Source organism: Truncatella angustata, assembly GCF_020726525.1.
Source record: "Truncatella angustata strain MPI-SDFR-AT-0073 chromosome Unknown BKA67scaffold_5, whole genome shotgun sequence".
Lineage (NCBI taxonomy): Eukaryota > Fungi > Ascomycota > Sordariomycetes > Amphisphaeriales > Sporocadaceae > Truncatella > Truncatella angustata.
In genome coordinates, this window is record NW_025763385.1 from 177,494 (window position 1) to 200,477 (window position 22,984).

Below are 22,984 nucleotides of genomic sequence, written 5' to 3' on the forward strand. Positions count from 1 at the left end.
AGCGGTTGGCTTGGCATACCCGAACTGACGACTCAGATAGTCGCTTGTGGAAGTCACTTGGTAACCTAAGACAAGTCAAAACAAGACATGATGATGATCAATGTTCTTTTGGTTATAGTTGTAGCGTTGACTTGCATGTTAGATTGCTGCCACCGGGCCTTTGTGCGTTTGATGGCAATGTTGATTGTTTGGACGAACTTGCGGCCTCGATGTTATCCGGAAAGATGAGATGACCAGATAATGTAGACTAACCTTAGCCTACTGTAGGCCAGGAAAACACAGGATGGACAAGTACGGATCAGTATGGGGGTGTGCATTGAATACTACTGTGCTCGTCCACTCATGGCCATGCAATCCATACTTGGGCGCATGCACAGTCTGCGCGGGTAGGTGACAATCAACAACGTGATTTTGGGCATGCCATGGAAACGCAATGGGCTTTGTCAAATCTACAACAACTTTTGTGAGCTGTGAGGTGACAAGATACAGTGTGGTATCAGTCATTGCAAGACTGCAATATACTGGCGCCAGAGCTTGAAGATGCTGGCGATATCCTCCACATAACAAGATATTGCGACAGACTGCAGGGCGTCACCATCATCGGCTGTCTACATCTACATCTACATCTACATACATGGCCAATGCGCATTCTTGATTGAGCTACAGGACAGCTTATTAGAGGTCAGCACCGAAGCTTTTGTTTAGTGTCAAGGGGTCATTCGGAGAGGAGTCGCTGGAGGAAGTGGGTAACAGCGGGGGGGTTTTTGCCGGGGGGCACAATGAACCTTCTTCCAGGCCAACAAGGGCCAGCGCCAGCGCAAGCACACGCACAAGCACAGGTACAGGCACAGGTACAGGCGCAAGCTGCCACTGCCGGAGCCCAAGCCCAAGTCCAAACGACCGCAACAGCGTCAGATTACGCGACGACGACAGTATCCAACGAACCACAGTCACAATCACAACCACAATTACAATCGCCCCAAGAGCAACAACTGCCAGAAACACAGCCTGTACTCAGATACCACCCCAGCACCAGCAAGAGCCGACAAGCCCAAGAACACCCGTCGGAACTGGACCAGCAGGCCGCTGCGACCGCCACAGCTCGCGCAGTCCAAGCCCAACACCAACACATCCAACTCCAGAATCTACTCTACCTCGGAGGCCAGATGAACGGCATGAACGGAGCTGGCCCCGGCATGCAGGGCCCCGGCGTCAATGGTGCCGCAATGCCCGTTGGCCCTACACCTGCCGGACATCAAGCCGAGCTGAACATCATATATGGACTTGTCGAGGAGCTGTCGAGACAACTGGCCGAAAACAGGCGCCAAACTGAGGATATCGTCAGCGGCATTGGTAGAGTGAGGAGTCGGGCACGCGAACGTGGCTTGGGAAATGATGAGCTCCTCGGAGAGGCTGCCGACGACATCTACGGTATGTAGACAAATCTATCATACTGCAGTGCACTCTTTCCAATACTGAACACCTTGCCCCTCCAGGACAGGAAGACAACATCGAGACCCTGCTGTCTGTCCTCACCGAGTCCCTCGACCGCGCCAAGAACAGCCGCGACGCCAACTTTGCTCTTGTCAACGCCTATGCACGCACGCTCGGCAACCTCCTCGGCCAGTTCCACTCCTACAAGCAGAAACATATAGCAGACGTCAGCGCATGGCATCGCTCCTATCGCGCCCAACTCGCCGAGGCACGTGCCGAGAACTCCCGCCTGCGGGAACAGATATGGGACATGCAAGAGCACGCAGGCCAAGCGAACGAGTTGCTGCGCGAGTTCAGAAAGAAGTACGACGAAGACGACGTACGCATGGACAGGCGCATCGAGGAGAGGGCCAAGAAGCAGGAAATCCGCTTTTGGAAACGCATGGCAATGCCCGAGGTCGGCGAGAACGACGAGACGGCCTGGAGCGACGATGATGATATAGTTGACCCCGTTGAAAAGGAGAGGCTCAAGGAGGTCGAGAAGAGGGTCGCAGAACAGGCCTTGGCCGGTCTGGGCAGCAGCGACAGTCAACACAGCGAGGACAGCGAAGGCGAAGATGGGTCTGGTCACCTAGACATGAGCAGCCTCGGCGGTGTCGCCATGGAACGAGAAGGCAGCTTGCCCGCGCCACCATCACGACCGGCGAGCACGGGAAGCACCGGCGAGCACCTAAGATGACAACGAAACCCTCATGCAGCCTTGTTCCAGATCATGGAAGCATGCGGCGGTGACTCCTCATTTAGTCTTTGGTCTGCGCCTTCACGAAAGACACCTTAGGCGTTGTTAGTGGATGCGGGTTCGTGTTATGTGTAGCGGGTCATAATCCCAGTTCCGTCAGATGATGTAGGTTAGTTGAAAGTCACGTCCTGGAGCACGTTCCCCGTGCTGCAAGTGGGAACCCGCATGGCATAAACATTCTTTCAAGGCAATGTTCGTGGCAGCCCAATGCCAATAGCCAAGTAATGTGTAAAACAATATCAACAGAGTATGCAATATAGTGCGAGCGTGCTGCTACCTCATCCTCGTGTGTTCTTTCCCCAATGTTCTCTATTCAAGGCTACCACTTAATCAGCATCACAACCCATTTCCCAGCCGAACTTCTCAATGTCGTGCAATCCTCATGGTGCTGCCTTAGTTACCTGACAGGGCTCTTTCCACCCGGCAAGCTTGAGCGGAGAAATCTTTTACTAATACAATATCCTTTAACTCAACATCACTACGAAGATCATCCTGTGACGCCTCCCTGTGACGCCTCCTCATACAAGGCACTGACTGTTTCTGTTTTGCTGTCCCTGAGAGGTTTAGCATTTATCTTGTCGCAGGACTATAGGAACGCGAGGATCCTCGTACTAGTCTAACCAAGGTACTAATAGCTAGCGCCTGTACTTTACAGACAGCTTCTTCTTAGAAATATCTTCATATACAACCAATATCTGTCACATTGAAATCATACCAGAATATTAATCATTTAACATCTTTATTAGTTTGCTAAAACGGCAGTCAACTTGACTAGAGTTGATATTGATACCCGATATACTGCTAAACCATGTGTCTCATCAACAAGTCTCCATCATATCTACACCACTCTCATCATTGAAAATCCAACTCTACTTGGTGCTAAGTACTCCATACAAACGATCTCCTCTGTCAAAGTACTCTTAGCTACTAATTGAGTCGTTCAAAATGCCCTTGGACTACCAGACACTTGCTCTTCAGTATGTAGCCGCCTCGTCTTCTGCTCTCCATGGATACCGTTTCAGCCGTATGCCGTCTTCATACAAATCGGTTCTTACTCTCACGCTGAGCAGCAGTCACACAGATCTGGACACTGGTGTGCAAGCCGCCTCTTACACATGTTGGAAGAGCCACACAACATGAACATGAGCAAGAACAAATATCCTGATGAGGTGTTCCAAGATAGTCTTACGGGATAAAAAGGTTTGAGCTCCAGTGATCGATTCCCTCACATTTCAGCAATACCAAGTACCGGCGGTGACTTAACCCTGGTCCAGGTTACTTGTCCCCAGTCCTCATAATTTCACGGAGCACTCACTCACTTAAACACCAACCTTCAGCGGCATCTTCGAGGTGCAGAGTTTCAACGCTCGGTTTCGAGAGACAGCCCAACCCAACCCAGTCCAGACAACCAGAGAAAGACCACGAGATCAGCCAGAATTAGGATGGACAAGAGCACCAGACTTATTGAGGCGACGACAATGCTCTACAGATTCGGCGAGGTCAACAAGGTGCGGCATGCATAGCAGCGTGGGACTTTACCCGTCAAGTTTGAATTTACAAGAGATGTCAAGCTCTGACGTGTGTCAAGTTGAAGTTAAAGGAATAAATTAAATAAAGGAGTTTTTATCTATTATAAGAAGAAAAATCATTAGCTTAACTCGTAGGCGTCGTGTAACCCTTTAAGCCTGGTACTGTTCGAAGGCGGCTGATTTTCATTCTTAAATATCTCTTTTTTCTTTTGCTAGATTATGTAGTTAATGTTAAGTAGACTCAATAAATTGGGATTATGCAGAAGATGGACCCGTAACAAGTGGCAGCGCGTACATGATAGAATACAATTGCGAGCATTGGAAAAACATATAAATACCCGCATATAAAGCTTTGGCATGAATCAGACAGAGCTAGACAACATCTTCTAGCTGTCTTAATGGTACAATGACACAAAAATTAGGACTTTTTAGCCACATGTTACAGCATGAAAATCTGCGCCCAGAATGCCAATGACAATGCGGAACGCGCATTCACCATCTCTGACAATTCCAGCATCCAAACTTCACTCACAGACAACGTCGAAGGCGCTGGTAAATTTTCAAAGAACTGTAAACATGCGTGAAGCTATTTAGATGTGTATGACGAAACTAAAGCTAGGTGGCCCGGAGACGAAGAGGGTCAGGCATCAGTGAGCGCCCAAGTTACCTAAATTATTGTGATCGCAGACGCCAGATCTCAGCCTTAAAGGTCATGCAGGTTTCATGTGGACTCAGAATAATGTTCAAAGACATAGAGGAGCTCCGAGCATTTCGCCGCACTCTAAAATATACCACGCATTATATCTGGAACATTCTCAAGCGCAATATTACAGCTCATATGGTGGAAAACCTGAGTGTATCACTCATTTAGTAAAGTTGCGCAACGCGGTAGCAGCGACTATCAAGATCTGGTGCTCAGATGCTGCAAGAAATAGGCTGCCAGGCTCTTTTTGAAGTTTCAATCAAGATCTCCGCCTATAACACGTGTCAAAGGGAGACCAATGATGGCAGAGATACAGCCGGTGGAGAATGTGCCACAGGTAGCAAGGAGATCAGTAGCAGCGACATTGAGGAGACCTACCACTAGTAGTGAGACGATCATTGATGGCCAAGAGGTCGCTGTAGCACATATATATGAGTGTTCCCGTTGCTATGTATGAGTGCCGTGTGTAAATGGCAACGGTCGAAGTTGCCCATTTGCCCATATCGTGACTGTCAAATTATCAGGAAACGAGAATTAATGCGAGCCTCGGGGTACCAGGAAGTATGGTGTCTCATAGGTTACGACAGGTATGTATCACGTCTGGGGAACTCCGCGACAATTGCAAAACAGATTTCTCCAAAACAACTATGATTCGTCTTACAGGAAATAGTTCTGATTGAATATTCAGTTTTGAATAACGGCTGGCAAGGGTAGCCCAATTAGCAATTTGCCAGCGGCGAGAAGGCCTGAGTAAGCTCTCAACCATTTTTGATAGTTCAAAATGCAACACATCATGCTCGAACAAAAAGCTCAAGAAGACAGCCCGTATGATGAAATGATTCGCTTGCAAGCTAGAGGAGGCCAATAATGCCGGAAATGCCGTGGATATGTTGGAACAGGCCGGTCGACAACTTGACGGCAAATATACTAGGATTAGCACAGATCTTGCAGCGGTAAGGACACCATCACTGCCGATACCATGAACATGAGTTTTAGGTGCCCCTTTAAAGCCGGCACGCATCCTTGGTACCGTGACCCTTTGCTGCCTCTGAGTACAACCACCAGCAATCTTCCTATATCCCACTGCTTACATATCTGCAGTCATATCAACCTTGAAATGTGTCAATGCTTGCTGCCTAGTAGCCTTTGCTCGACTAGAAAGTTCGTCCTGGTAGAATCGAATACGATTTTCGGAATAATCCATTCAAAGCTCTCATTGGCGGCTGGTGTCGACAGATAATACCAGTCCTGTTGAATCCCTACGGAAGACCTTGGCGGATGTCCGTATGTTCGTTCAGTCCCCAAGCTTGACTACTGTCATCGTGGACGGTTGCACGCCTCATGTCTCTTCTGTATTTGGTTTGGAACGAACCGCCGACCACACGATGCATCGTGCAAGTATTGTCCCAGATCACCAAATCGCCTGGATTCTCCCAATTGATATCAACCACATACTTATCCGAAGTTGCATGTTTGAACAGGCGACCGAACAGTTCAATAGACTGTTCAGGCTTCAATCCTTCAATATGATGCACATGGGCCGCCAGATACAAATTCATTCTTCCAGACCTCTCGTGGTGTTGTAGAAGTTGATGACGACCCATGGGATATTCGGCTGGGTTGATGTGTGCGAAAAATTCGGGCGCAGCAATCTTCTTAGAGTGCAAGATAGAGTGTGCGCAAACATAGTCATTTCTCAAAAGCTCGTCTTTCGTGGCTTGATCCAAGTCTTCATAAGCCGTCCGTGTGTCCGCAAAAGCCGTACTGCCACCCGTTCCGGCTGGAGGCAGTGTGTGGGCGAGCAATAACGAGTATCCAGCGCGGCGTGGATTGAAACTTGAGTCGACGTGAAAGAGAGCATTCCCCTGTAGTCTCCATGTCAGTCGAAGTTCTTGAGAATTCCCGGACGATTACTTATCTCCATACCTTGTTGGCTTGGCCGCGGGGACTCTCAGGGTCAACAATGGAGCCATCCTCTTCGACATTACTGACATCGAATAGCTCATCATATTTGAGGCGATGATTCCGCCCTGCAGCAGTGTAGGGGGTGACATCGTCGAGTTCTCCAAATTTTCGGGCAAGCTGGACGTGAGTAGCATCAGTGAGCTTTGTACCGCGGATGATGACGACACCGTACTGTAGTACGGTTAGCATTGAGAACAAATCAAGCTTGATGAGGACTGCTCACTTCTGTTACATTCCTTCGTAGGAATTCGAATCGTTCGTCCGTGACGCCATCAACGAAATCCAGGCCGCGAATTTCAGCACCAAATCCCGGTTTAACCTCGTTAATTTCAATAGTATCACAGTACGTCATTGTTTGTATGGCCATTTTGGTTGTTGGGAATGACCTGTGGTTGAAATTAAACATTCAGTTTAGATGCCCAGGTAAAATTTCAATTCGTAATTGAAAGACATGTGCAGTGAATGCATATTATCTCTATCTAGGGGGTGAACCACCGTCTTTTATTTAGCAATTTGTAGTCGTTGATATTCGCATCTATAGGCGACTGTTACCGAACGTTAGAACATTTAGTTCTTAAGTAAGCTTTGCCCATCCAGCTGCCTACAGCCGATCATCAGACGCAACGTGTATTCAGCTATGAAGCAGCTTGTCGTTGCTGAGGAGGCGCGGTGCTATAACCGCCTATACCCACTCCGAAACTCTGAAGTGTCAGGTAGCTTAGTGGAGGCATACTGCAGTCGTGGTTTAGTGAGACTCGCACTAGGTTAGATTTGCAGCGAAAAAGTCTATTGGCAGCATTACAAGGTGCTTAAGTAGCGGCAGAATGCCTTGCTATTCGGTTATGGACGGTTATGGGGTCGCTCCAAAGTTTAGGTAAATGTCCGACATGGTTACATCTTGGCGGAGGCATCATGGCTTTGTGAGCTGAGATCCCAGTAAAATGCAATAATGACAAAGAGTAGTGGGAAACGACTTTACCGCGCGTGTCAGCGGTGCCGAAGCCGAAAGACACGATGTGAGTTGTGAGTAGAAGTGATTGTTGGGATGGAGTAAAGCTCACATGTCATGTAAGGCAAGGCTCCGGAGGCCCAAACACGCCACCATGTGTTTCCTGTCTGCGGTCTGGCGTAGAATGTATTCTCGCCGGATCTCGTCGTGGCGGAAACTTTCGAACTCGGCGAGAGAACCCAAGAAATTCACAACAAATCTCTGATCGCCTGACTTCTGGGCGGAGTGGTAAAAACAGCCCCTCTAACATCAGTACGCCAGGCTCTGACTTGGGCGGGGAATCATCACTTGAACAAGATGAAGATGTTGGTTTCCCTTTTAGAAATCCTGCTGATGCCCTCAACCTTCTCGCCCAATCGGATCATGTCAATTCGCCGTCTCGTTTGGCTGAGGGTGCATCTGCTGAAGTAGTTCTCGGCGGTTGCGATAAGTCTCGTTTGGCAACAGATCAAAAGCCCTCCTCCCACAAGTATGAGTTGGTTCAGAATGGCACAATTAGCCCAGACGTTCTGGAAAGGCTTCTGGGCATGTAAGTTGTCAATCTCGTATAGTGATATTCCTCAGCTGACATTGGCTAGATTCGTTGTAAATTACCATCCGCATTGCCCGATTGTGCCGCTTTGGGTGTTCGAGTGTAGAAAAGAAAGGCGCATTGCCACGTCAGATGATTTCCTTCTGTCTGTTGTATTGACTATCGCTTCAAGGGATGATATGCAATTTATAGAAGAGCACCGCAACTGCTGGGACTATACGCAGAGTCTTCTCCTTAAGGTGGTCTTAGCCTCTCCCGATACGCAGACACCCCGAACAGTAGAAGCACTACTTCTTCTCGCTGAATGGTTGCCGCATATTCAAACAAGTCACTCTGGTTTTAGTCGTAATAGCGACTTGGCGGCCGAAGATGCTACGGCATGGTCTCTAGTTGGTCTCGCGGTAAGGCATGCTTACCTGCAACGGCTTGACTTGGCTGCATTTAAAACGAACCAAACTTCTAAAACCAAACAACAAACGGAGCATCATCAACTAATCTGGGCTCGTAAGTGCCATTATATATACGATAGCGAAATACTGACGATGGAACTAGATGTTTATATTGCCGACCGGCAAATATCCGTGCGACTTGGACAATCCTTCTGGTCTCGTGGACCTTCTCTCTCATCAAAGTTCGTCGCTGGTGATTTTCCAAGTCTGGTTATACGGGAAAAAGGGTCAATTCAAGATTATGCATCTGCCTTGGAAGCTAATATTGAGCTTACTCAACTCCTACATAATGCACATGATATCCTCTTCTCTTCCCAAAGCCGAAAGCTTGCCTTGGTATGTGATCCCCCACTGCTTGATCGTCAATATTGGACGTTTTGTTTCGTGGTTCCACTAGATGATGTAAAACTGTCTTTACCTCTGGCCCAAAATAATAGTACTGATCTCTGATTATCTCCAGGTATTTGCCGGCGACTACAACCGTTACATTGAAGATTTTCAGAAGGCGTCATATGCGTGGCTTTCGAAATGGGACGCGTTCTCAATGCCATCCAAAATCAAGCACACAATGCGTATAACATATCAGTACTTGTGTCTCTATGTTAATGCTTTCGCTTTTCAGGCGGTTCTCACAAGACATTCTCGTAAGTCCCAGCGACGTGACCCTGTAGAGAGCGGCGGAGCTCCGGCAGTGAACCTGTTTTACTGCGGCATCATGTCTTCACCCGATGCGCGGTATATTTTCGACGCCATCGCCGCAGCACTCAACATTCTCCGACTAATGGGCAAACTGGATCCATCTACGGATATGTGCTTTTTACCTTGGCGCTATTATTTGTAGGTTCAAGTGAGAAATGTCATATCTACGACTTGCTGATGCATCATTAAATAGATATGGGGTGTATGCCGCAGTATTCCTCTACAAAGCGCGCCGTGCGGGAATATATCAATCCAAAGAACAGCAGGTGAAAGACGACCAAGCCGTCACATCGTTTATAGAGGCTCTTGCGGATGTATCGCCGAACAAACTGCACATTGCTCGACGTTATGGTCGAATGTTGAGCAGATTCTGGCAACAAGAAAGTCTAGCCTCTCAAATTGCGGGCGCATCAATGTCAGCCATGACTGATGTTCAGCAGGATGGACAACTCAGGGTTCCATCGGGAGGTTCTCAAGCTTCCACCGAACTCCACCTTAACCAGGACTTCATATCTGGGTCCTGGGAGAGAGACGGAACTGCATTCCCGTCATGTCCAGACGATGCAGCCCAGGGCGGCGCCTTCTCATTGATGGATACACAATTATTCGGTCCTTTCGTGTCCGACGATTTCACGTCATACTTATACGATTTCACAGACTTTACTGATCTTCCGACTAACACCACGAGCAATACATCTTAGATCAGAATAACAACGATGGTTTCACTGAACGAGTTGAGACGCAAGTTTCGAGACGGTCATCAGTGCAGCTCATAATGTACCCGCAAGCTTACCCTACGATAGATCGCTGGGAAGTTATTTTGAAAGCTTCCAAAATGCGGCTCCATCCACAATTTTGACATTTTACCTTTCTAAAGAACGAACCCGCCGGGTCAAATAAACCGGAATATGATTTGGACTTCCACTTCCTCCAACCTCTTCTCACAGAACATCCACCCTACCCTATTCCAAGAAAGCACCTTTGCAGATATTCACTGATGAGTCGGCCGTTTTATAGCAAAAGATACTAATGGATAATGATATGACTTCTTGATTCTTTTGGTGATAATATCAAACAATTTACAGCCTTTGTAAGTTTCAGGTAGTTTTACATTGGCACATAAATGGATGAGTTTATGATCCTTTACGAGAAAGCTCCTTAGCCCTGTGTTAGTACATATGCTGTTTGGTCATCAATGTAGAAGACGTTGATCTTTGCTAGGAAACGGTTTGGTACCAAGAGCCACGTGAATAAGGTGCAGTCAAATTCAGTGCTCTGTAAAATAGCATACTTGTTCATAAGAATAGTTGCTGAAACTTACGTGGAACAGTTGTAAAGCGATGGATGAATCCAAGGTTAAGATTGCCAGATCTCAAACCTAATAAAACGGATGCTTTGGTTTACTTAATCTACACTTATTTGGATTGTATCCAAGGCTTTCTTGACTTGTTACATACTTCGAAGCGAGTCGATGGAGGCTTGTCTAAGTGACATGTTAGAGATCGCCGTTAAAAGAGGATATATATGGCGCTTTTTGATAGTGAGGCCTTCGTAAAAGTTGAAGCAACACAACGTCAATTGCGTGGCTCTCGAGGTAATCATCATTGCCCTAGCAACAATGAAGTTTATCGTTAACATGCTCGAGCGGATCTGAGGAACCGAAAATTGAATCGGATAGTCAGTGATGTCCTCAATACTATCAGCTAAGCTCGCGGCCGCTCCAGTATCTCGTTTCCCTAGAGTCCATTGCTTAATAGAGTCCAGATCGTCGATGAATCTTGGAGGGCAGGGTCTGCGGAAGACAGGCCGAGTCCCCGGCAAGGATGGTGCAATCATGAATGACCTTTATGATTTCTTTTCATAAGTGATAAAACCCCTTGTACCCTTATCGAAAAACCACTGCTATATGTGCATTGAATATACCCAGCAAGGAGTACGAGTCTTGTGCTAGTCCGATGCACCCCCCCATGACGGTTTTCCCACAACCCTACACCAAAATGATTCTCCACCTTCAGAGATATTTTCTGGTATTGCAGTCGCCCAAAACAAACCAGATCAAAGAGTATATTTGATAACAAGCCCAGGAATGTCACCCTGAATCAGCTACATGCTGCCGTCACCCCTTCTCATGGTGTGTGATAGTTTGCATACTTGATAATTTGGGTACAAATCCTCAGTTCTTAATTTCAGGGTTATCATTGGGTTTATGATGGTAGGGAAAAGAGGATTAATATTCGAATAAAGTTACGCATTGTCAAGATTGTCAGAAAAGACATGGACAAGTCTGTAGGCTTCGCTGAATATCAACACATCACGTTTTGTCAAGCAGTGAATGAATGATTAGGTTGTCACAATCATATGCACGCTGGTCGGGCGGCGTCCTCATACTGTATTTGGTGGTCTCGCAGCAAGGGTTTTGTCATAATATCTACGATATGGGTATGGAGTCATTACCGCAAAATATATACTTATATGAAGCAAGGCACGCTTAGCGAGAATCATTCGAATGTTTACTTTTTCAAGAGACTTAGTCCAAATCTAGTGGAATCGGCCGAAAGTCTCACTGCCAAGGGCTGATGCTCATCAAACTTTCGGACTCCAGGTTGCCTACATGCACCATTCACGTCGTCCCTACATAAGTGCCGGGGTGCTCTCAGACCCGCCACAGCCACCCCGCAGCATTCGTACAAAATACGATGAGGCCCAAGAGTCATATAGTCGTTCAGATATTTGAGGCATTACCTTTATTATTTATTGTCTCGTGTACATTAATTATCAGCTTCGAGCCATGTTAGAGCTGGTCACGTATCTTGCGGCGCAGGCGCAAGTACACCATCATTCCAGTCGTCAGAAGCAAGCATCCACCCAAGAACATGGCGGTGGCTGAAAAGCCGATTAGTCCTTCCCAACTCGATTCCCGCGTTCCGGTGCCCAACATTGCACCAGCAATTGGCGTGCCTATCAGCAGTGCTACTCCGGCAATGAAGCATCCCATACCTAGGCGCGTACCGATGCGACTGTGGTCCGAAGTCAATGAGAATATTCCTGTCGGCTGGCTGCTGACAACGCCTCCGGAAAACGCGCCATACAGGATAGCAAAGACTACCGAGCCTCCGAAGTTCCGAATACCAATCCAAGCAAACGACAGAACACAAGACAGAAGGGCACATCCGGCCATGACCATTGTCGGTAAGCCTGTAAAATCGGAAACGACTCCAGGCACTACACGGCCAAAGACGCTCGCAGCATTCATGATAGACACCATGTAAGGGGCGAAGGTGCTGGATGCGAGCCCATGATCGACTGTGAAGAGCTCGATGTAGAAGAAGGGGACGTATAAGCCCAAGAAGGCGAAAAATCCACCAATGACAAATGTCATATAGGTCACATCGGTCAACGCAGACATATCAACCAATGCCCTTCGATGCTTTGATGGAGGGAGTCTTGTCTTAAAGAAAAGCAAAGGGATCACCGCAACACCCATAAGGATAAATGCGATGACCCGCGTGGCCCAGCCAAAACCTATTCTACTAACAAGCTGGTTGAACGCGATAGGCAACACTGCACCGGCTACGGGCGATCCTGATGAGCCTATGCCTGTCGCCAAGGCAATGCGCCGAGAAAAGTACTGTGATAAGATCGCCGTGGACGGAGAAAAGCATAAGGCACAGCCCAAGCCGATACATATTCCCTGCGCGAGGAGAACTTGATAGTACTCTGTACACAGTGATGTCATAAACTGGCCAAAGATGATGAGGAAAAGTCCGCTACAAAGCAGGTGTCGAAAGTATCCCATATCGAAGAGAGGTCCGGAAAAAAGGCCGCCAGCTAAGAGCAAAAACCCTTGAATGGACCCAATCCATGAGATCGAAGACGAGGAGCTCGATGGCAGCAAGACTTGTTCATAGTACGTTTGATACACTCCAAAACAATTGACCAGACCAAACGTACTGAATACCACACACCAGGCGCTCAGAACCTGTAGCCAAGCCGTGATGCCGCCATCTGGGCGATGGGATAGGTCAAACTCCGGAGCCTTCAATTCTCCGTCCTTCTCGGTCGTCGTGTTCCGTTCCGGCTCGCTGGCCGGTGCTATTTGTGGTCGGGTCTCCATTACGTCGGCCATTCTGATAAACTGTTGCGAATGGATCAAATGAAAATTGGCAGCTTCCGGCCTCGAAGCGCTTGCAGCAGAATATTCACATGGTAAAATATCAAAAATCTCACCATCAGCGAAATGGCCAAGTCTTATTAACCATTATGGCGGCGGGTCATTAGCCCAGGTTCCAATGCCGTACCAGATCCCGAGGAAAACGCGATTACATAGCAGTGGATTTTTGCGAGGAACACCAGCTCTTTTCAGGAACCACAATATCCATCGGTGGTATGTTTCGCAGGTCGCGACTGGCGGTTAGACCTGGCACCACGATGGCGCGAGCCCAAGCCAGTGGATAAACTGGGCCCTGTGTGGATCAGGGCCGAGATGCGACGCCGAGATGTTTCCGTTCGCAGTCCTTATCACCCATTATGATGGGGCAGGCTAGCAAGAAAAAATAAGAACATAATATAAAAAAAGAATTCTCGGGTTTCGATGGATCATCCTATATTTTACGGTTCGTACTTCGAAGCGTGCTTTTACCAAGTTCCTCGCTCGCTTACTGAACTTTAGGACGAGAGATTGTCCTTTGATGTTTGAGGTTACGGAGGGCGGAAGGACAAGGACCGGCGTAAGGGCAGGGACACGATTCCCTTGGGATACTTGTGGGTTTAGGACGGACCCCAGGGATTCTGAATTCGGCCAGTGCCTACGGAGGTCGACGGACATTCAATCGCCATGACGGCATAGGCCGAGACCCATATATAATCAGCCTTACGGTCATCCTCACTCGCAAAGCCGCATGGCGTGAATGAAGGGATATATTCAACATCGAGATGACTCTCTACTGTACGCCTCAATCTAGTTACGTGCCAGAATCGGATTTCACTGATCTTGACCGGTGCACACCCCCGGACCGCCCAGTCGGCCGACAAGGGAAACCCTGCTTGTCAACAAGAAGAATCAAGCCACACACAGCGCATCGATTTATCCTCGACCAGTAATTCTTGAAGCTCGAGATCCGACATCAATTACTTTGTTGACTGGCTCTGTGGACTCATGAGGAATTTTTGACTTTTCACATGATCTCTCTTTTGACCGAAGGACACTTCAGCGATTGACTGCTCGAAGTTGCGGTGATTCCGCGGTGATATTTGTCCCATTGCAAGGCATAACACACGCTAGTTTTGGTTCATGAGTAGGGGCTAGTAGCTCTTACAGGCACTCAAAAGCCTGCCTGCAAAGCAGCACGCATCGTATTTGTGAACGGCCAGATACATGGGCACAGACGCACCAATCATCGTCACTTTGTCGTGTTCTACTACGTGGTAAGACACTTATGGTATGCATACTTTCAAGGTTATGCTAATTACGGCCGACTGGACATCTTGGCAAAAAGGATGCTTCCACCATGTGCGAGCAGGGGGACGCAAGCACTTCAGGACTGCTGGGCTGATCGGACTTGCGGTGCTCGAAGAATGAGTCGACACACTTGGGGATGTGACAATTTACCGCATGATCCGGCGTATATTGCAGAGTCAGTCTATTGCCATGGTGACTGCGCAATGCAATGTGTGATGGCTCAACCTTGGCTGCTGGTTGTTAGCGACCATTTCCAAGAGAGTAGACTATCGTTTGCTGACCTTCCAGCCTCAACACATGCTTCGCAGATATATCGCTTGCAGCTCGACACTTGTTCTTTTCAGAATTGGCGTATACCGGCAATCCAAAACAACTGCTATGACTATGTACTCGTTGGCACTACCAAGTTGCGTAAAATCCCACGCTTCTCGCAGTAGCCTACAAACCGGTCTATGCACTCTAACTGACCTTCACAGATGACCATGCCACCTTCAACACAAGCCCCGCGGCTTTACAAGCCCAGCTCCAACCAACTGCGCAGAGCCACCAACACTCACAAGAAGCTTGGCTTGCGTCTGGTGCTTTCATCATGTTGCGCTGTCTCTATTTCTTGCGGTGACCATAGCCGAAGAGACGACTTATTGCCCGTTGCAAAAGTATATAGCCAATGGGTTCCGCTTCCAGCAAGCTGGTAAAACGGTGAGGAAACCTGCATCTACAGCCCTGCTGATCCATGTCACATACCATTGTGCAATACGTCATCCGAGCATGGGCAGATCACGAATGTCGCACTTTCCGTTGGGTCTCAAGCAGAAGCACCGCTCATGGAACGATTGGTTCTAAGATGGAGTGCGGTATACTGGAGTGGATTGATGCAAGGATAATTCCCTACTATGTATCCCCTTGTCTCACTCGCTCACAGCCTAATGGCTCCTGGTTGGCAGCGGGGCTTGCATCAGAGGACAGCGGCCGGCGAGGAAGGCAGCATTGAGTGTGGAGTGCTACGTCTCATTTGAAAATTCGAAGCTTGTTTCTCGATCAAAATGATGTTTTGACACTGCATAGATGTATACAGAGCTCTTGAGTGGCTGGCCTTATCCTCCCTACATATTCGTGATTGGGTGCCTCTCACATTATCTTCAATAACTGAACTTTCGGATGTTCATTCCCCCAGTCTAAATCTGAGCGTATTACGGACTTTCCTCCGAGTGGCATATCACATTTCATTGGCCACCTAAATCGATAGGCGAGATCTACTCCGTTTAGGGGAAATATAACTGAATTGAAGTTGACCCACACGTCGGTCGAAGCCAGCAGTCGGACGCCATACATGAAGCCAGTCATGGATAGCAGCTAAAACAACTTTGACTAGTTGACATGGTCCAGGTTTTAGAACGACCCATGCGATTAAAATCCGCCACTCTTCACAGCACACAATACTCGTGTACTTGTTCCTAGCTTCAGTAGCAATGGGCCTTCTTGACACCAAGAAAAGCATCTTGGTAAGAAATTTCAATCATCGTACCTATTGCACTCAAGGCTTTTAACACGAGTGAATGTAGCCGTCAAGCAAGCATAGTCATGGAAAATCTCACAAATTGAAGCATTCGGACAGCAGCCCCGACAATATGGGAAAAGTGAAGTCGACTTCTAAACATAAGAATGAGCAGCGTGTCAACTTCTTATTTGTCGTTAACGAGTACAATCTGAATCCTAATCACGCGCCCGCCGCCGACCGGTGGGGCAATATAGTACCTCCTGAAACGTGGGAAGACTACGCCGAAGAACATGAGGGCCGAGTGTTCAGATATTGCGGTGGCATCGTCAGTACTGAAGAGACGTATACCTGGCACCGTCCAGGCCTTGGCCTCGCTGGAAAGATCGGTTTTTGGCAAATGGGTAGCGATGAACTAGGTAACCCCATGGAGGTGTTTTGCGCATTAGAAAAATACTCGGACTTCAGCATGTTCAATTGTGGTCCATTCTTGCCCACCATCTACGGAGCCGGGGACGTATCCGAAGATGACGGTTGTTTCGACGGTTGGCGTGCTTTACATTTCAGTCATGTGGGCGGGATAAGCCAAGCTAGTCCAAATGGTGGTTACAAATACGTTGCTGGACAGAACGCTGGCTTCATTGATGTGCTCCTGCCGAAAGCCTATGCGAACGCTGATCCCAATGCGCCTCAATCAGCTGGTCTCGGTGGACAGGTTGGTTTGGTGATAGGGCTGATGGCGTTATCACAACGACCAGGTACGATTGACGCTGCTTTCCAGCATCCAAAATGGAACATGAACCAGTGGACGGGTCACCGTCACGATTCTGCATGCAAGTACACCACACCCTTTGTAATGGTACGTTTGTATTTACATATCAAGGGCCAACATTGGACGAAGAGCCACGAGGAGTACTCGTTCACATCGCCATCGAATCCAGCGCAGAAACTGCCATGGTGGAGAGAGAGATACAGAATTTTGAATGGAGCAAGGTCTTCGTGGCAGGCTGAGCTTGAGGACTAACCACTTCAACGTGACCCAAGTTCTTGAGTCCTCAAATCAGTGCACCTCTCTTTCAGTCTTCTCTGCCACTCCACCTGACGTTTCTTGGCGGCTTATAATCTTTTGCAGGATGAGTTACGGTATATTTGATCATTTACAAGGCTATCAGGTTCGAGAAATGGCTACACCAAAGGCTAGTTGGCAGCGAACTGAAGTGCAGCATGCTTTGGCTCTCCTATAACAGATGCATCTCTCACCCATTGTAGCCATAAACTCAATATTCAGATATGTTGTACATGCGCATATCGAATGAAGACAAGATTGAAGCCATCAACTCTGTCGCAATGAGTAGTTGTAGCATCACGTGCTTCGAATACTTAAGTATTTTTGAAACGCAAATATGTGGTACATAGATAAAATAAAATAAACACGTTTTCAATCGGCAATAGACTTGCGACTGAAGCGTGAAAAAAACTGCATTTTTATTGTATTGTGGTAGTCAATCACAGTTCCCAGAGAGGTTGAATATAAAGTATGAAGCACCTCAACGAGATACGAGACATCGCAACACATTTGATGGCTGCGACGTCTCAATGCAAGGGCGACGATCCAGCCTGGTTTCTCCCGTGTCATTTTAACACATACCTTAATCGGGCTTGAATATGACAGGAAACTAGCGGCGATCATACCCCTAATTGTCGGCCGCTCTGTCTTATAGCACTCCATCAAGAAAAGCATCAAATACACAACCTATCACAGCTAAGGATTCTACAAGTGTAAGGTTATATCGATCTATTTTCCGAATGAAATCTCTTGATGGCTCGAGAGGCTATGCTCACTTCACCAGCCGTCGAACAAACTCGCCGCCAAAATTTACAGTATCATCATGATTCATCTGCACTAAGGTGTAAGAGGCTTAGTGAGAATGATTCAAATAGCTTGGCAGCGAAATAACGCCTGGCAAGGACTATGCAAAGGAATGATTCACTCTTGATGGTAATAGATACATATTCAGATCAGTTATAGAACATTAACAATGAAAATGGTTGTTTATATAACGTCTTGGTGTTCGCATGATGCCTAACACGAAGACACGACATTACAGCAACGCTCTCACCTACATAGTGATAGTCCCATACAACCACTTGAGACCAACATTTTGGAGCGACTTGAAGTATATACTATAGATTATGCTGGGTGCAACTACAACCACAACCACAACCACCACTACCACTACAACCACCACAATGCTAGAACTATCAATAGTCAATAAGGCACAGTTGCCTCAACCGGCATCAATATTTCACAGTAATGACAAGTCATCAATGCACGTCGAGCCAATAGCCGTGCCGGAACATGGACACCACGAGGTACATTTCGAGTCACCTGACCTCGAATATGACTACATATTCAATGATACGGCGGATATGGATTCTGTTCAAGCTGCAGCAAGCCCCGACGGCAACACACTACGCCTACCCTCGGGCAAGACAATATGGCGCCGCCGCTCCAAACTGGTTGCGGGCGCACCAAAGAACACACACCGGCAGGACCGACCTCGCTCGCCAGCATCGACCCCGGCGAGACCGCCCACCCAGCGGAAGCTTCAAGGAAACTGCGCCATGGTCCCCTCGTCCCGCCCCTCGCCGACGCCGACGACACGATGCCGGCGGCAGAGCCCCACAAGCACGGAACGCGGCGATCATGTGCCCGCCCCTTCAGGCCCACCGGCACAACAGACCTCGCCGCAGAGCCGCCGCGCGCTGGCGGCGACGACTCGCCATCTGACGGCCCGCGCCTCCGACGCCCAGATGCTGGCCAGCCTGCCCGTTTCCGCCCAGCACGCACTGATGGCGGCGCAGCAGAAGGCCGCCTCGCGCGCGTCGCGGGCGGAGCAGAGGTTCGGGGGCAAGATGGACTCGCTGGGCAACGTCAAGGTCACGGAGAGGTTCGTGAATGATGTGCCCGGTGGGCGGAGGCATCGGTGTCGCTTTCCGGTCTGATAGGTGATAAAGCCTTCCTTGCGATCGGGGAGATTGCATAGCAAGATATATGGTTTTAGAGTTTCATGGATTGTTTGATTTGGGCATAGGAGTCAAGGATTTGGTGCAGAGGATGTTGAATTTCTTGAGGTAACTGAAAAGATGGAAATAGATACCTTTTGAGCGAGGCAAGTTCGATGAGAGATTTGGCATAGATAGATCATCAAACACACAGGCTTTTTTCTTTTCTTTTTTACCAAACTCATTGTTCGCGGCCGTGTCAGTCAGTACCTATGCAGCTCTTGCTCTCCATATCCCTATAGCCCTGACGATGGCAAGCAGACGCGTTCGTCTCGATGCAGGCGTCATTTCTTGCATGTTTTTGATCTCATAAATCATCATATCGACCATTTCTCATCTATGTCAAAGAGATTACGGAGCCTCACTGCTCGCCTCCTGCTCTCATGACAACTTCCTCCTCACCTTCACCCTCGCCCTCACCCATCTCCACATCCTTAACAGCCCCTTCCAATCCGCCCTCCTTCGCATTCTGCTCCTCCTTTTGCCTGCTCTGGCTCAAGAAGTACTCCACGACTTGCATATGGTTGTTAAACGCCGCGCAGTCCAGCGGGATCTGCTCCTTGGCGTTCTCCAGCGTGGGGATGGCGCCCCGCGAAAGCAGCAGCTTGATGGTGTCCAGGTGTCCACCTAGACACGCCCAGTGAAGCGCCGTATTGCCGTAGGCATTGGCGACGTTGATGTAGGAGTCCGCGGGGGCCTGGGAGGCGGAGGGGGATGTGCTTGTAGGTGAGGGAGAAGGGAGTGATGAGGTAGGGAGATGTGAGAGGATGTGTGTTACCGTCCCTGTCATCGTTGTCAGCATGCTTTTGTTCTACATTTTATTTTTATCCTGTGTCAGAAAATAAACTTGGGTGAAGTTGCGACGTTGGAGTTGCTCCTTCTTAGCGTCTCATTTTAGAGGATGATAGCAAAACGGCTCAGTCTCGCATTTCTCTTCGCCAGCCCAGAGAAAACCATAGAATTAAAAAAAAAAAAAAAAAGGAAACCTAAACTTACTCGAATGGCCGTTCGCAGCTGCCATGTGCAAGCAGGTTGCCTTTCCGTCATCCCGTGCGGTTTCCAACACGTCAGCGATGGTGACGTTTTCCCGCTCCGCCAACTCTTTCAGCATTTGCGTGAGCTCTGTGTCCTCCCCGACTCGCGCCAAGTAGATCAAATCATCGATCTCATCCTCCGAAAGCTTTGGCGCCATGGTGAATACTTTGTTTCACTTGTAATTTGTTCTTTCAACGAGTTGATCAGGTATTCCCAATGCGGTTGTGCACACACCCTTTTTTTTTACCTCCGGAACACTTGATTGGGCGCTTTAGTGGGAGCTGGTGGGAAAATTTTTGTGAGGAGTTTGTAGATGCCCAACTAAGATACCACTCAGCTTGTAACTTGCCAAAGTTACAATCCAACAAGCCTGAGATTTATACGGTAAGATTTTATCAAGATAAAAAAAGACTCTAGATAATATATTTTTACTTGTTGAGATGTTCAGAAGAAGAGAAAGCCCCAATCGGAACGGCTCAGTTCTAGTGGGGCCAGTCACGTGATGGCAAAGACTCAAGTCTTCATGTTGAGGATACTCGGGGCTTTCAAGTTATCAGATGGAAGTAAAAGAAGAGGGAAAAGAGAAGAAAAAGGGAAAAAGAAGAGCGAAATTAAATTTAAAGCAATGCACTGCGTATTCAGATTCAGTATCATGATCGTGCATCATTAACTACGACATAAATGGGTATCAGTGTAAATACGCCAGACCAATTCCGCACCCATTAAATGCTCTTGTCTCCCACTCAAGCCGCTAAGGTTAGAGCAGAACATCGCAACACAGTCCGCTCCCTGTGGTGCATGCAAGATAAGCGCAACGTGAATTAGCCGCAAGGGGATTGGTAGTTGCGGCTCCCATCAATTTTCCTGTTCCATCACTTCTACTCATCCCACTTCTTGGCCTCCGCGCCCTCAGGAGGCTCGGTCTTGTAGTTCTTCTTAGACGCCTCGGACCAGCTGGTGCTAAGACTCGTGCCATTACTCTCGATATAGCTCTTCATCATAGCGCGTCTAGTATCGGGATCCGCATCCTTGTACAGCTTCTTGAAGAAATCATCCACATTCGCCTCATCCTCATCCTCATCGTCCACATCCATCTTCTCCCAATTCTTGGGGCCAGACTTTGATGAAGTCGGATAGGCGGGTCCGGATGGTTTCGCTTCTGGGGTTGGTTGGGCTGCACTCGGCTCATCGACTTTCTTAGCCTGACTGGCAGAGGTTGCCGTACTGTCAGAAGTAGTGTTGGAAAACAACTTTGTGTAAATGTTGTCGTACCAAGCATCAAGGTCGCCGTTGGAGGCGTCGGTTTGGAAAGCTGTGGGCTCAAATCCTAGGTTCTCTGCATGGGCAACGAAACTAGACCGCTCACGGAACTTAACATCTGCATCCGAGTTGCGAAGAACCCTCCACTTTCCGGGGACTTCCTTCTTGAGAACCAACTCAACCTTCATCGACTTGACTGTGTAAGTGGTTTCTTCAGGCTTGATCTTGCCCTGAAGATCCAATGTGAAAGAACCTGTGGGAATGATAGCAATAGGGCTGACTGTAACACTCTGCTCCCGCGAGTCCACCTTGACGCTGTCCTTGGGCAGATTCTTGACGAACAAGCTGACATTAGCGGTGGTGTCTGTCTCGTACCAATCAGTGCGGATATCGTGCTTCCTGTGCTCGGCTTGGAATTGGTTCCAGACATCATCCCAGGTCCAAGGGACGATTTCGCGGGGCGCTTCTCCGGTGAGAATGTGTTGCGGAATCTTTGGCTTGTTCTGTTCTTCCTCCGGCTCATCATGATCATCATCCTCGATCTCCGTAATTCTTTCGGACTGTACCTTCTTGGTGGCGACAGCGGGTGTGTCGGAAGGCTTGGGGTATTGGACTACAGTGACCTTGCGGCCCGATGCGCCCGCCTCTAGCTTCTCCATGGCCTGCAAAGCGTTGATGCGCCACGAGAAAGCAAGATTGCGATTGGTGGAGTCCTTCGATCTGCCAGATGCCATGGCGGACTGGAGTCCAGCTTCTTTCTTGGCCTGGACATCTTTGGCGTTCAGCTCCTGAGCCTCGGCCAAAGTGACAGCGTAATCACCCCTCTCGTCTACCCTGTTTTGTATGCCATGGTCTTCTGAGGCCTTGGCGCCGTCAAGGAGTTTGAGTGCCCAGTACGCACAGACGTCGGTGTCGGCGTACTGCTTCAAGCGAAACAAGGTGACGGCCCTTCGAATCTGTGCTTCGATCATGAGGTCTCGGTTGGCTCGGTCATAGGCAATGGAGAGAGCCTGCTCGGCGTCATGGAGGGCGAGCTGGAAGTCATTGGTACGCAGATAGGCCTTGGATCGCTCAATGAGCCACATGGGGGCCTTCTGGGACTTCAGAGCTTGTGTGAGCTTCTCGATGCCTTCATTGTACTTGTTTGCTTTGACGAGATTGACGCCCTCGCTTGCCAGAACGTGGGCTGACATGTTCGTAGCGGGGGGCCGAGAAGGGAGGGTAGAATGCCGGATGTTCGAAATAGAACGGGACTGCAAGGTTTAATGATCTGCCCTGCCAGCCAGACCACACAGATAGGTATATACAGTGTATATTGGAGGGAAGATTGAGGACGAAAAAGAGAATGGTTTTGTACTTTCTGAGATGTCGAACTGCTTGTTCCAGATCATGGTGGGGGTATCGAAGCTCTAGGTTGGGAAGCTCCAGCGGCTCCACCCCCCTGCGACCTTTGAGCCTAAATTCTGCCCAGGCAGCTAGGTTAGACTAAGTCTAGTCTATTAGTAAATGTCACGGGCTTCTCTCTCTATACGACTACCATGGCGCGGTTTT

General features: G+C 48.5%; 8 protein-coding genes across 8 annotated transcripts; 4 read left to right on the forward strand and 4 right to left on the reverse strand.

Moving 5' to 3' along the window:
* Window positions 1-405: 405 nt before the first annotated feature.
* On the forward strand, window positions 406-2,490 carry BKA67DRAFT_566836 (uncharacterized protein). Its single transcript, XM_046102930.1, has 2 exons — window positions 406-1,431; window positions 1,497-2,490. Exons 1-2 carry the CDS (start codon window positions 780-782, stop codon window positions 2,171-2,173), a joined length of 1,329 nt encoding a protein of 442 aa, XP_045956810.1. The 5' UTR covers window positions 406-779; the 3' UTR covers window positions 2,174-2,490.
* A 3,234-nt stretch (window positions 2,491-5,724) lies between these two features.
* Window positions 5,725-6,782, reverse strand: BKA67DRAFT_624422 (uncharacterized protein; the record flags this gene model as incomplete). The annotated part of the gene is made up of 3 exons (XM_046105524.1): window positions 5,725-6,330; window positions 6,392-6,601; window positions 6,654-6,782. 3 exons carry the CDS (start codon window positions 6,780-6,782, stop codon window positions 5,725-5,727), a joined length of 945 nt encoding a protein of 314 aa, XP_045956811.1.
* A 528-nt stretch (window positions 6,783-7,310) lies between these two features.
* BKA67DRAFT_637033 (uncharacterized protein) lies at window positions 7,311-9,618 on the forward strand (the record flags this gene model as incomplete). The annotated part of the gene is made up of 7 exons (XM_046105684.1): window positions 7,311-7,453; window positions 7,504-7,968; window positions 8,018-8,475; window positions 8,524-8,756; window positions 8,881-9,257; window positions 9,313-9,503; window positions 9,560-9,618. Exons 1-7 carry the CDS (start codon window positions 7,380-7,382, stop codon window positions 9,616-9,618), a joined length of 1,857 nt encoding a protein of 618 aa, XP_045956812.1. The 5' UTR covers window positions 7,311-7,379.
* A 2,292-nt stretch (window positions 9,619-11,910) lies between these two features.
* BKA67DRAFT_519404 (major facilitator superfamily domain-containing protein) lies at window positions 11,911-13,233 on the reverse strand (the record flags this gene model as incomplete). The annotated part of the gene is made up of 1 exon (XM_046098098.1): window positions 11,911-13,233. The coding sequence occupies one exon, from the start codon at window positions 13,231-13,233 to the stop codon at window positions 11,911-11,913; it is 1,323 nt and encodes a 440-aa protein (XP_045956813.1).
* A 2,669-nt stretch (window positions 13,234-15,902) lies between these two features.
* Window positions 15,903-17,395, forward strand: BKA67DRAFT_646615 (uncharacterized protein). Its single transcript, XM_046105914.1, has 3 exons — window positions 15,903-16,079; window positions 16,140-16,830; window positions 16,956-17,395. The coding sequence occupies exons 1-3, from the start codon at window positions 16,047-16,049 to the stop codon at window positions 17,081-17,083; spliced, it is 852 nt and encodes a 283-aa protein (XP_045956814.1). The 5' UTR covers window positions 15,903-16,046; the 3' UTR covers window positions 17,084-17,395.
* Window positions 17,396-18,089: 694 nt separating this feature from the next.
* On the forward strand, window positions 18,090-19,308 carry BKA67DRAFT_677610 (uncharacterized protein). Its single transcript, XM_046108827.1, has one exon. It carries the CDS (start codon window positions 18,266-18,268, stop codon window positions 19,076-19,078), a length of 813 nt encoding a protein of 270 aa, XP_045956815.1. The 5' UTR covers window positions 18,090-18,265; the 3' UTR covers window positions 19,079-19,308.
* On the reverse strand, window positions 19,309-20,502 carry BKA67DRAFT_293377 (ankyrin repeat-containing domain protein). Its single transcript, XM_046096024.1, has 2 exons — window positions 20,135-20,502; window positions 19,309-19,921 (listed from the first exon to the last, which is right to left on the reverse strand). The coding sequence occupies exons 1-2, from the start codon at window positions 20,328-20,330 to the stop codon at window positions 19,500-19,502; spliced, it is 618 nt and encodes a 205-aa protein (XP_045956816.1). The 5' UTR covers window positions 20,331-20,502; the 3' UTR covers window positions 19,309-19,499.
* A 287-nt stretch (window positions 20,503-20,789) lies between these two features.
* On the reverse strand, window positions 20,790-22,882 carry BKA67DRAFT_293383 (SGS domain-containing protein). Its single transcript, XM_046096025.1, has one exon. It carries the CDS (start codon window positions 22,624-22,626, stop codon window positions 21,052-21,054), a length of 1,575 nt encoding a protein of 524 aa, XP_045956817.1. The 5' UTR covers window positions 22,627-22,882; the 3' UTR covers window positions 20,790-21,051.
* Window positions 22,883-22,984: the final 102 nt, after the last annotated feature.

Coding starts and splice junctions, on each gene's coding strand:
- BKA67DRAFT_646615 (XM_046105914.1), top strand. CDS start 16,047: ATGGGCCTTCTTGACACCAAGAAAAGCATCTTG. Junction 16,080..16,139: donor ACACCAAGAAAAGCATCTTG/GTAAGAAATTTC, acceptor GAGTGAATGTAG/CCGTCAAGCAAGCATAGTCA. Junction 16,831..16,955: donor GGCGTTATCACAACGACCAG/GTACGATTGACG, acceptor TTACATATCAAG/GGCCAACATTGGACGAAGAG.
- BKA67DRAFT_677610 (XM_046108827.1), top strand. CDS start 18,266: ATGCTGGGTGCAACTACAACCACAACCACAACCACCACTACCACTACA.
- BKA67DRAFT_293377 (XM_046096024.1), bottom strand. CDS start 20,330: ATGGCGCCAAAGCTTTCGGAGGATGAGATCGATGATTTGATCTACTTG. Junction 19,922..20,134: donor AGCTGCGAACGGCCATTCGA/GTAAGTTTAGGT, acceptor CAACGATGACAG/GGACGGTAACACACATCCTC.
- BKA67DRAFT_293383 (XM_046096025.1), bottom strand. CDS start 22,626: ATGTCAGCCCACGTTCTGGCAAGCGAGGGCGTCAATCTCGTCAAAGCA.
- BKA67DRAFT_566836 (XM_046102930.1), top strand. CDS start 780: ATGAACCTTCTTCCAGGCCAACAAGGGCCAGCGCCAGCGCAAGCACAC. Junction 1,432..1,496: donor GGCTGCCGACGACATCTACG/GTATGTAGACAA, acceptor TTGCCCCTCCAG/GACAGGAAGACAACATCGAG.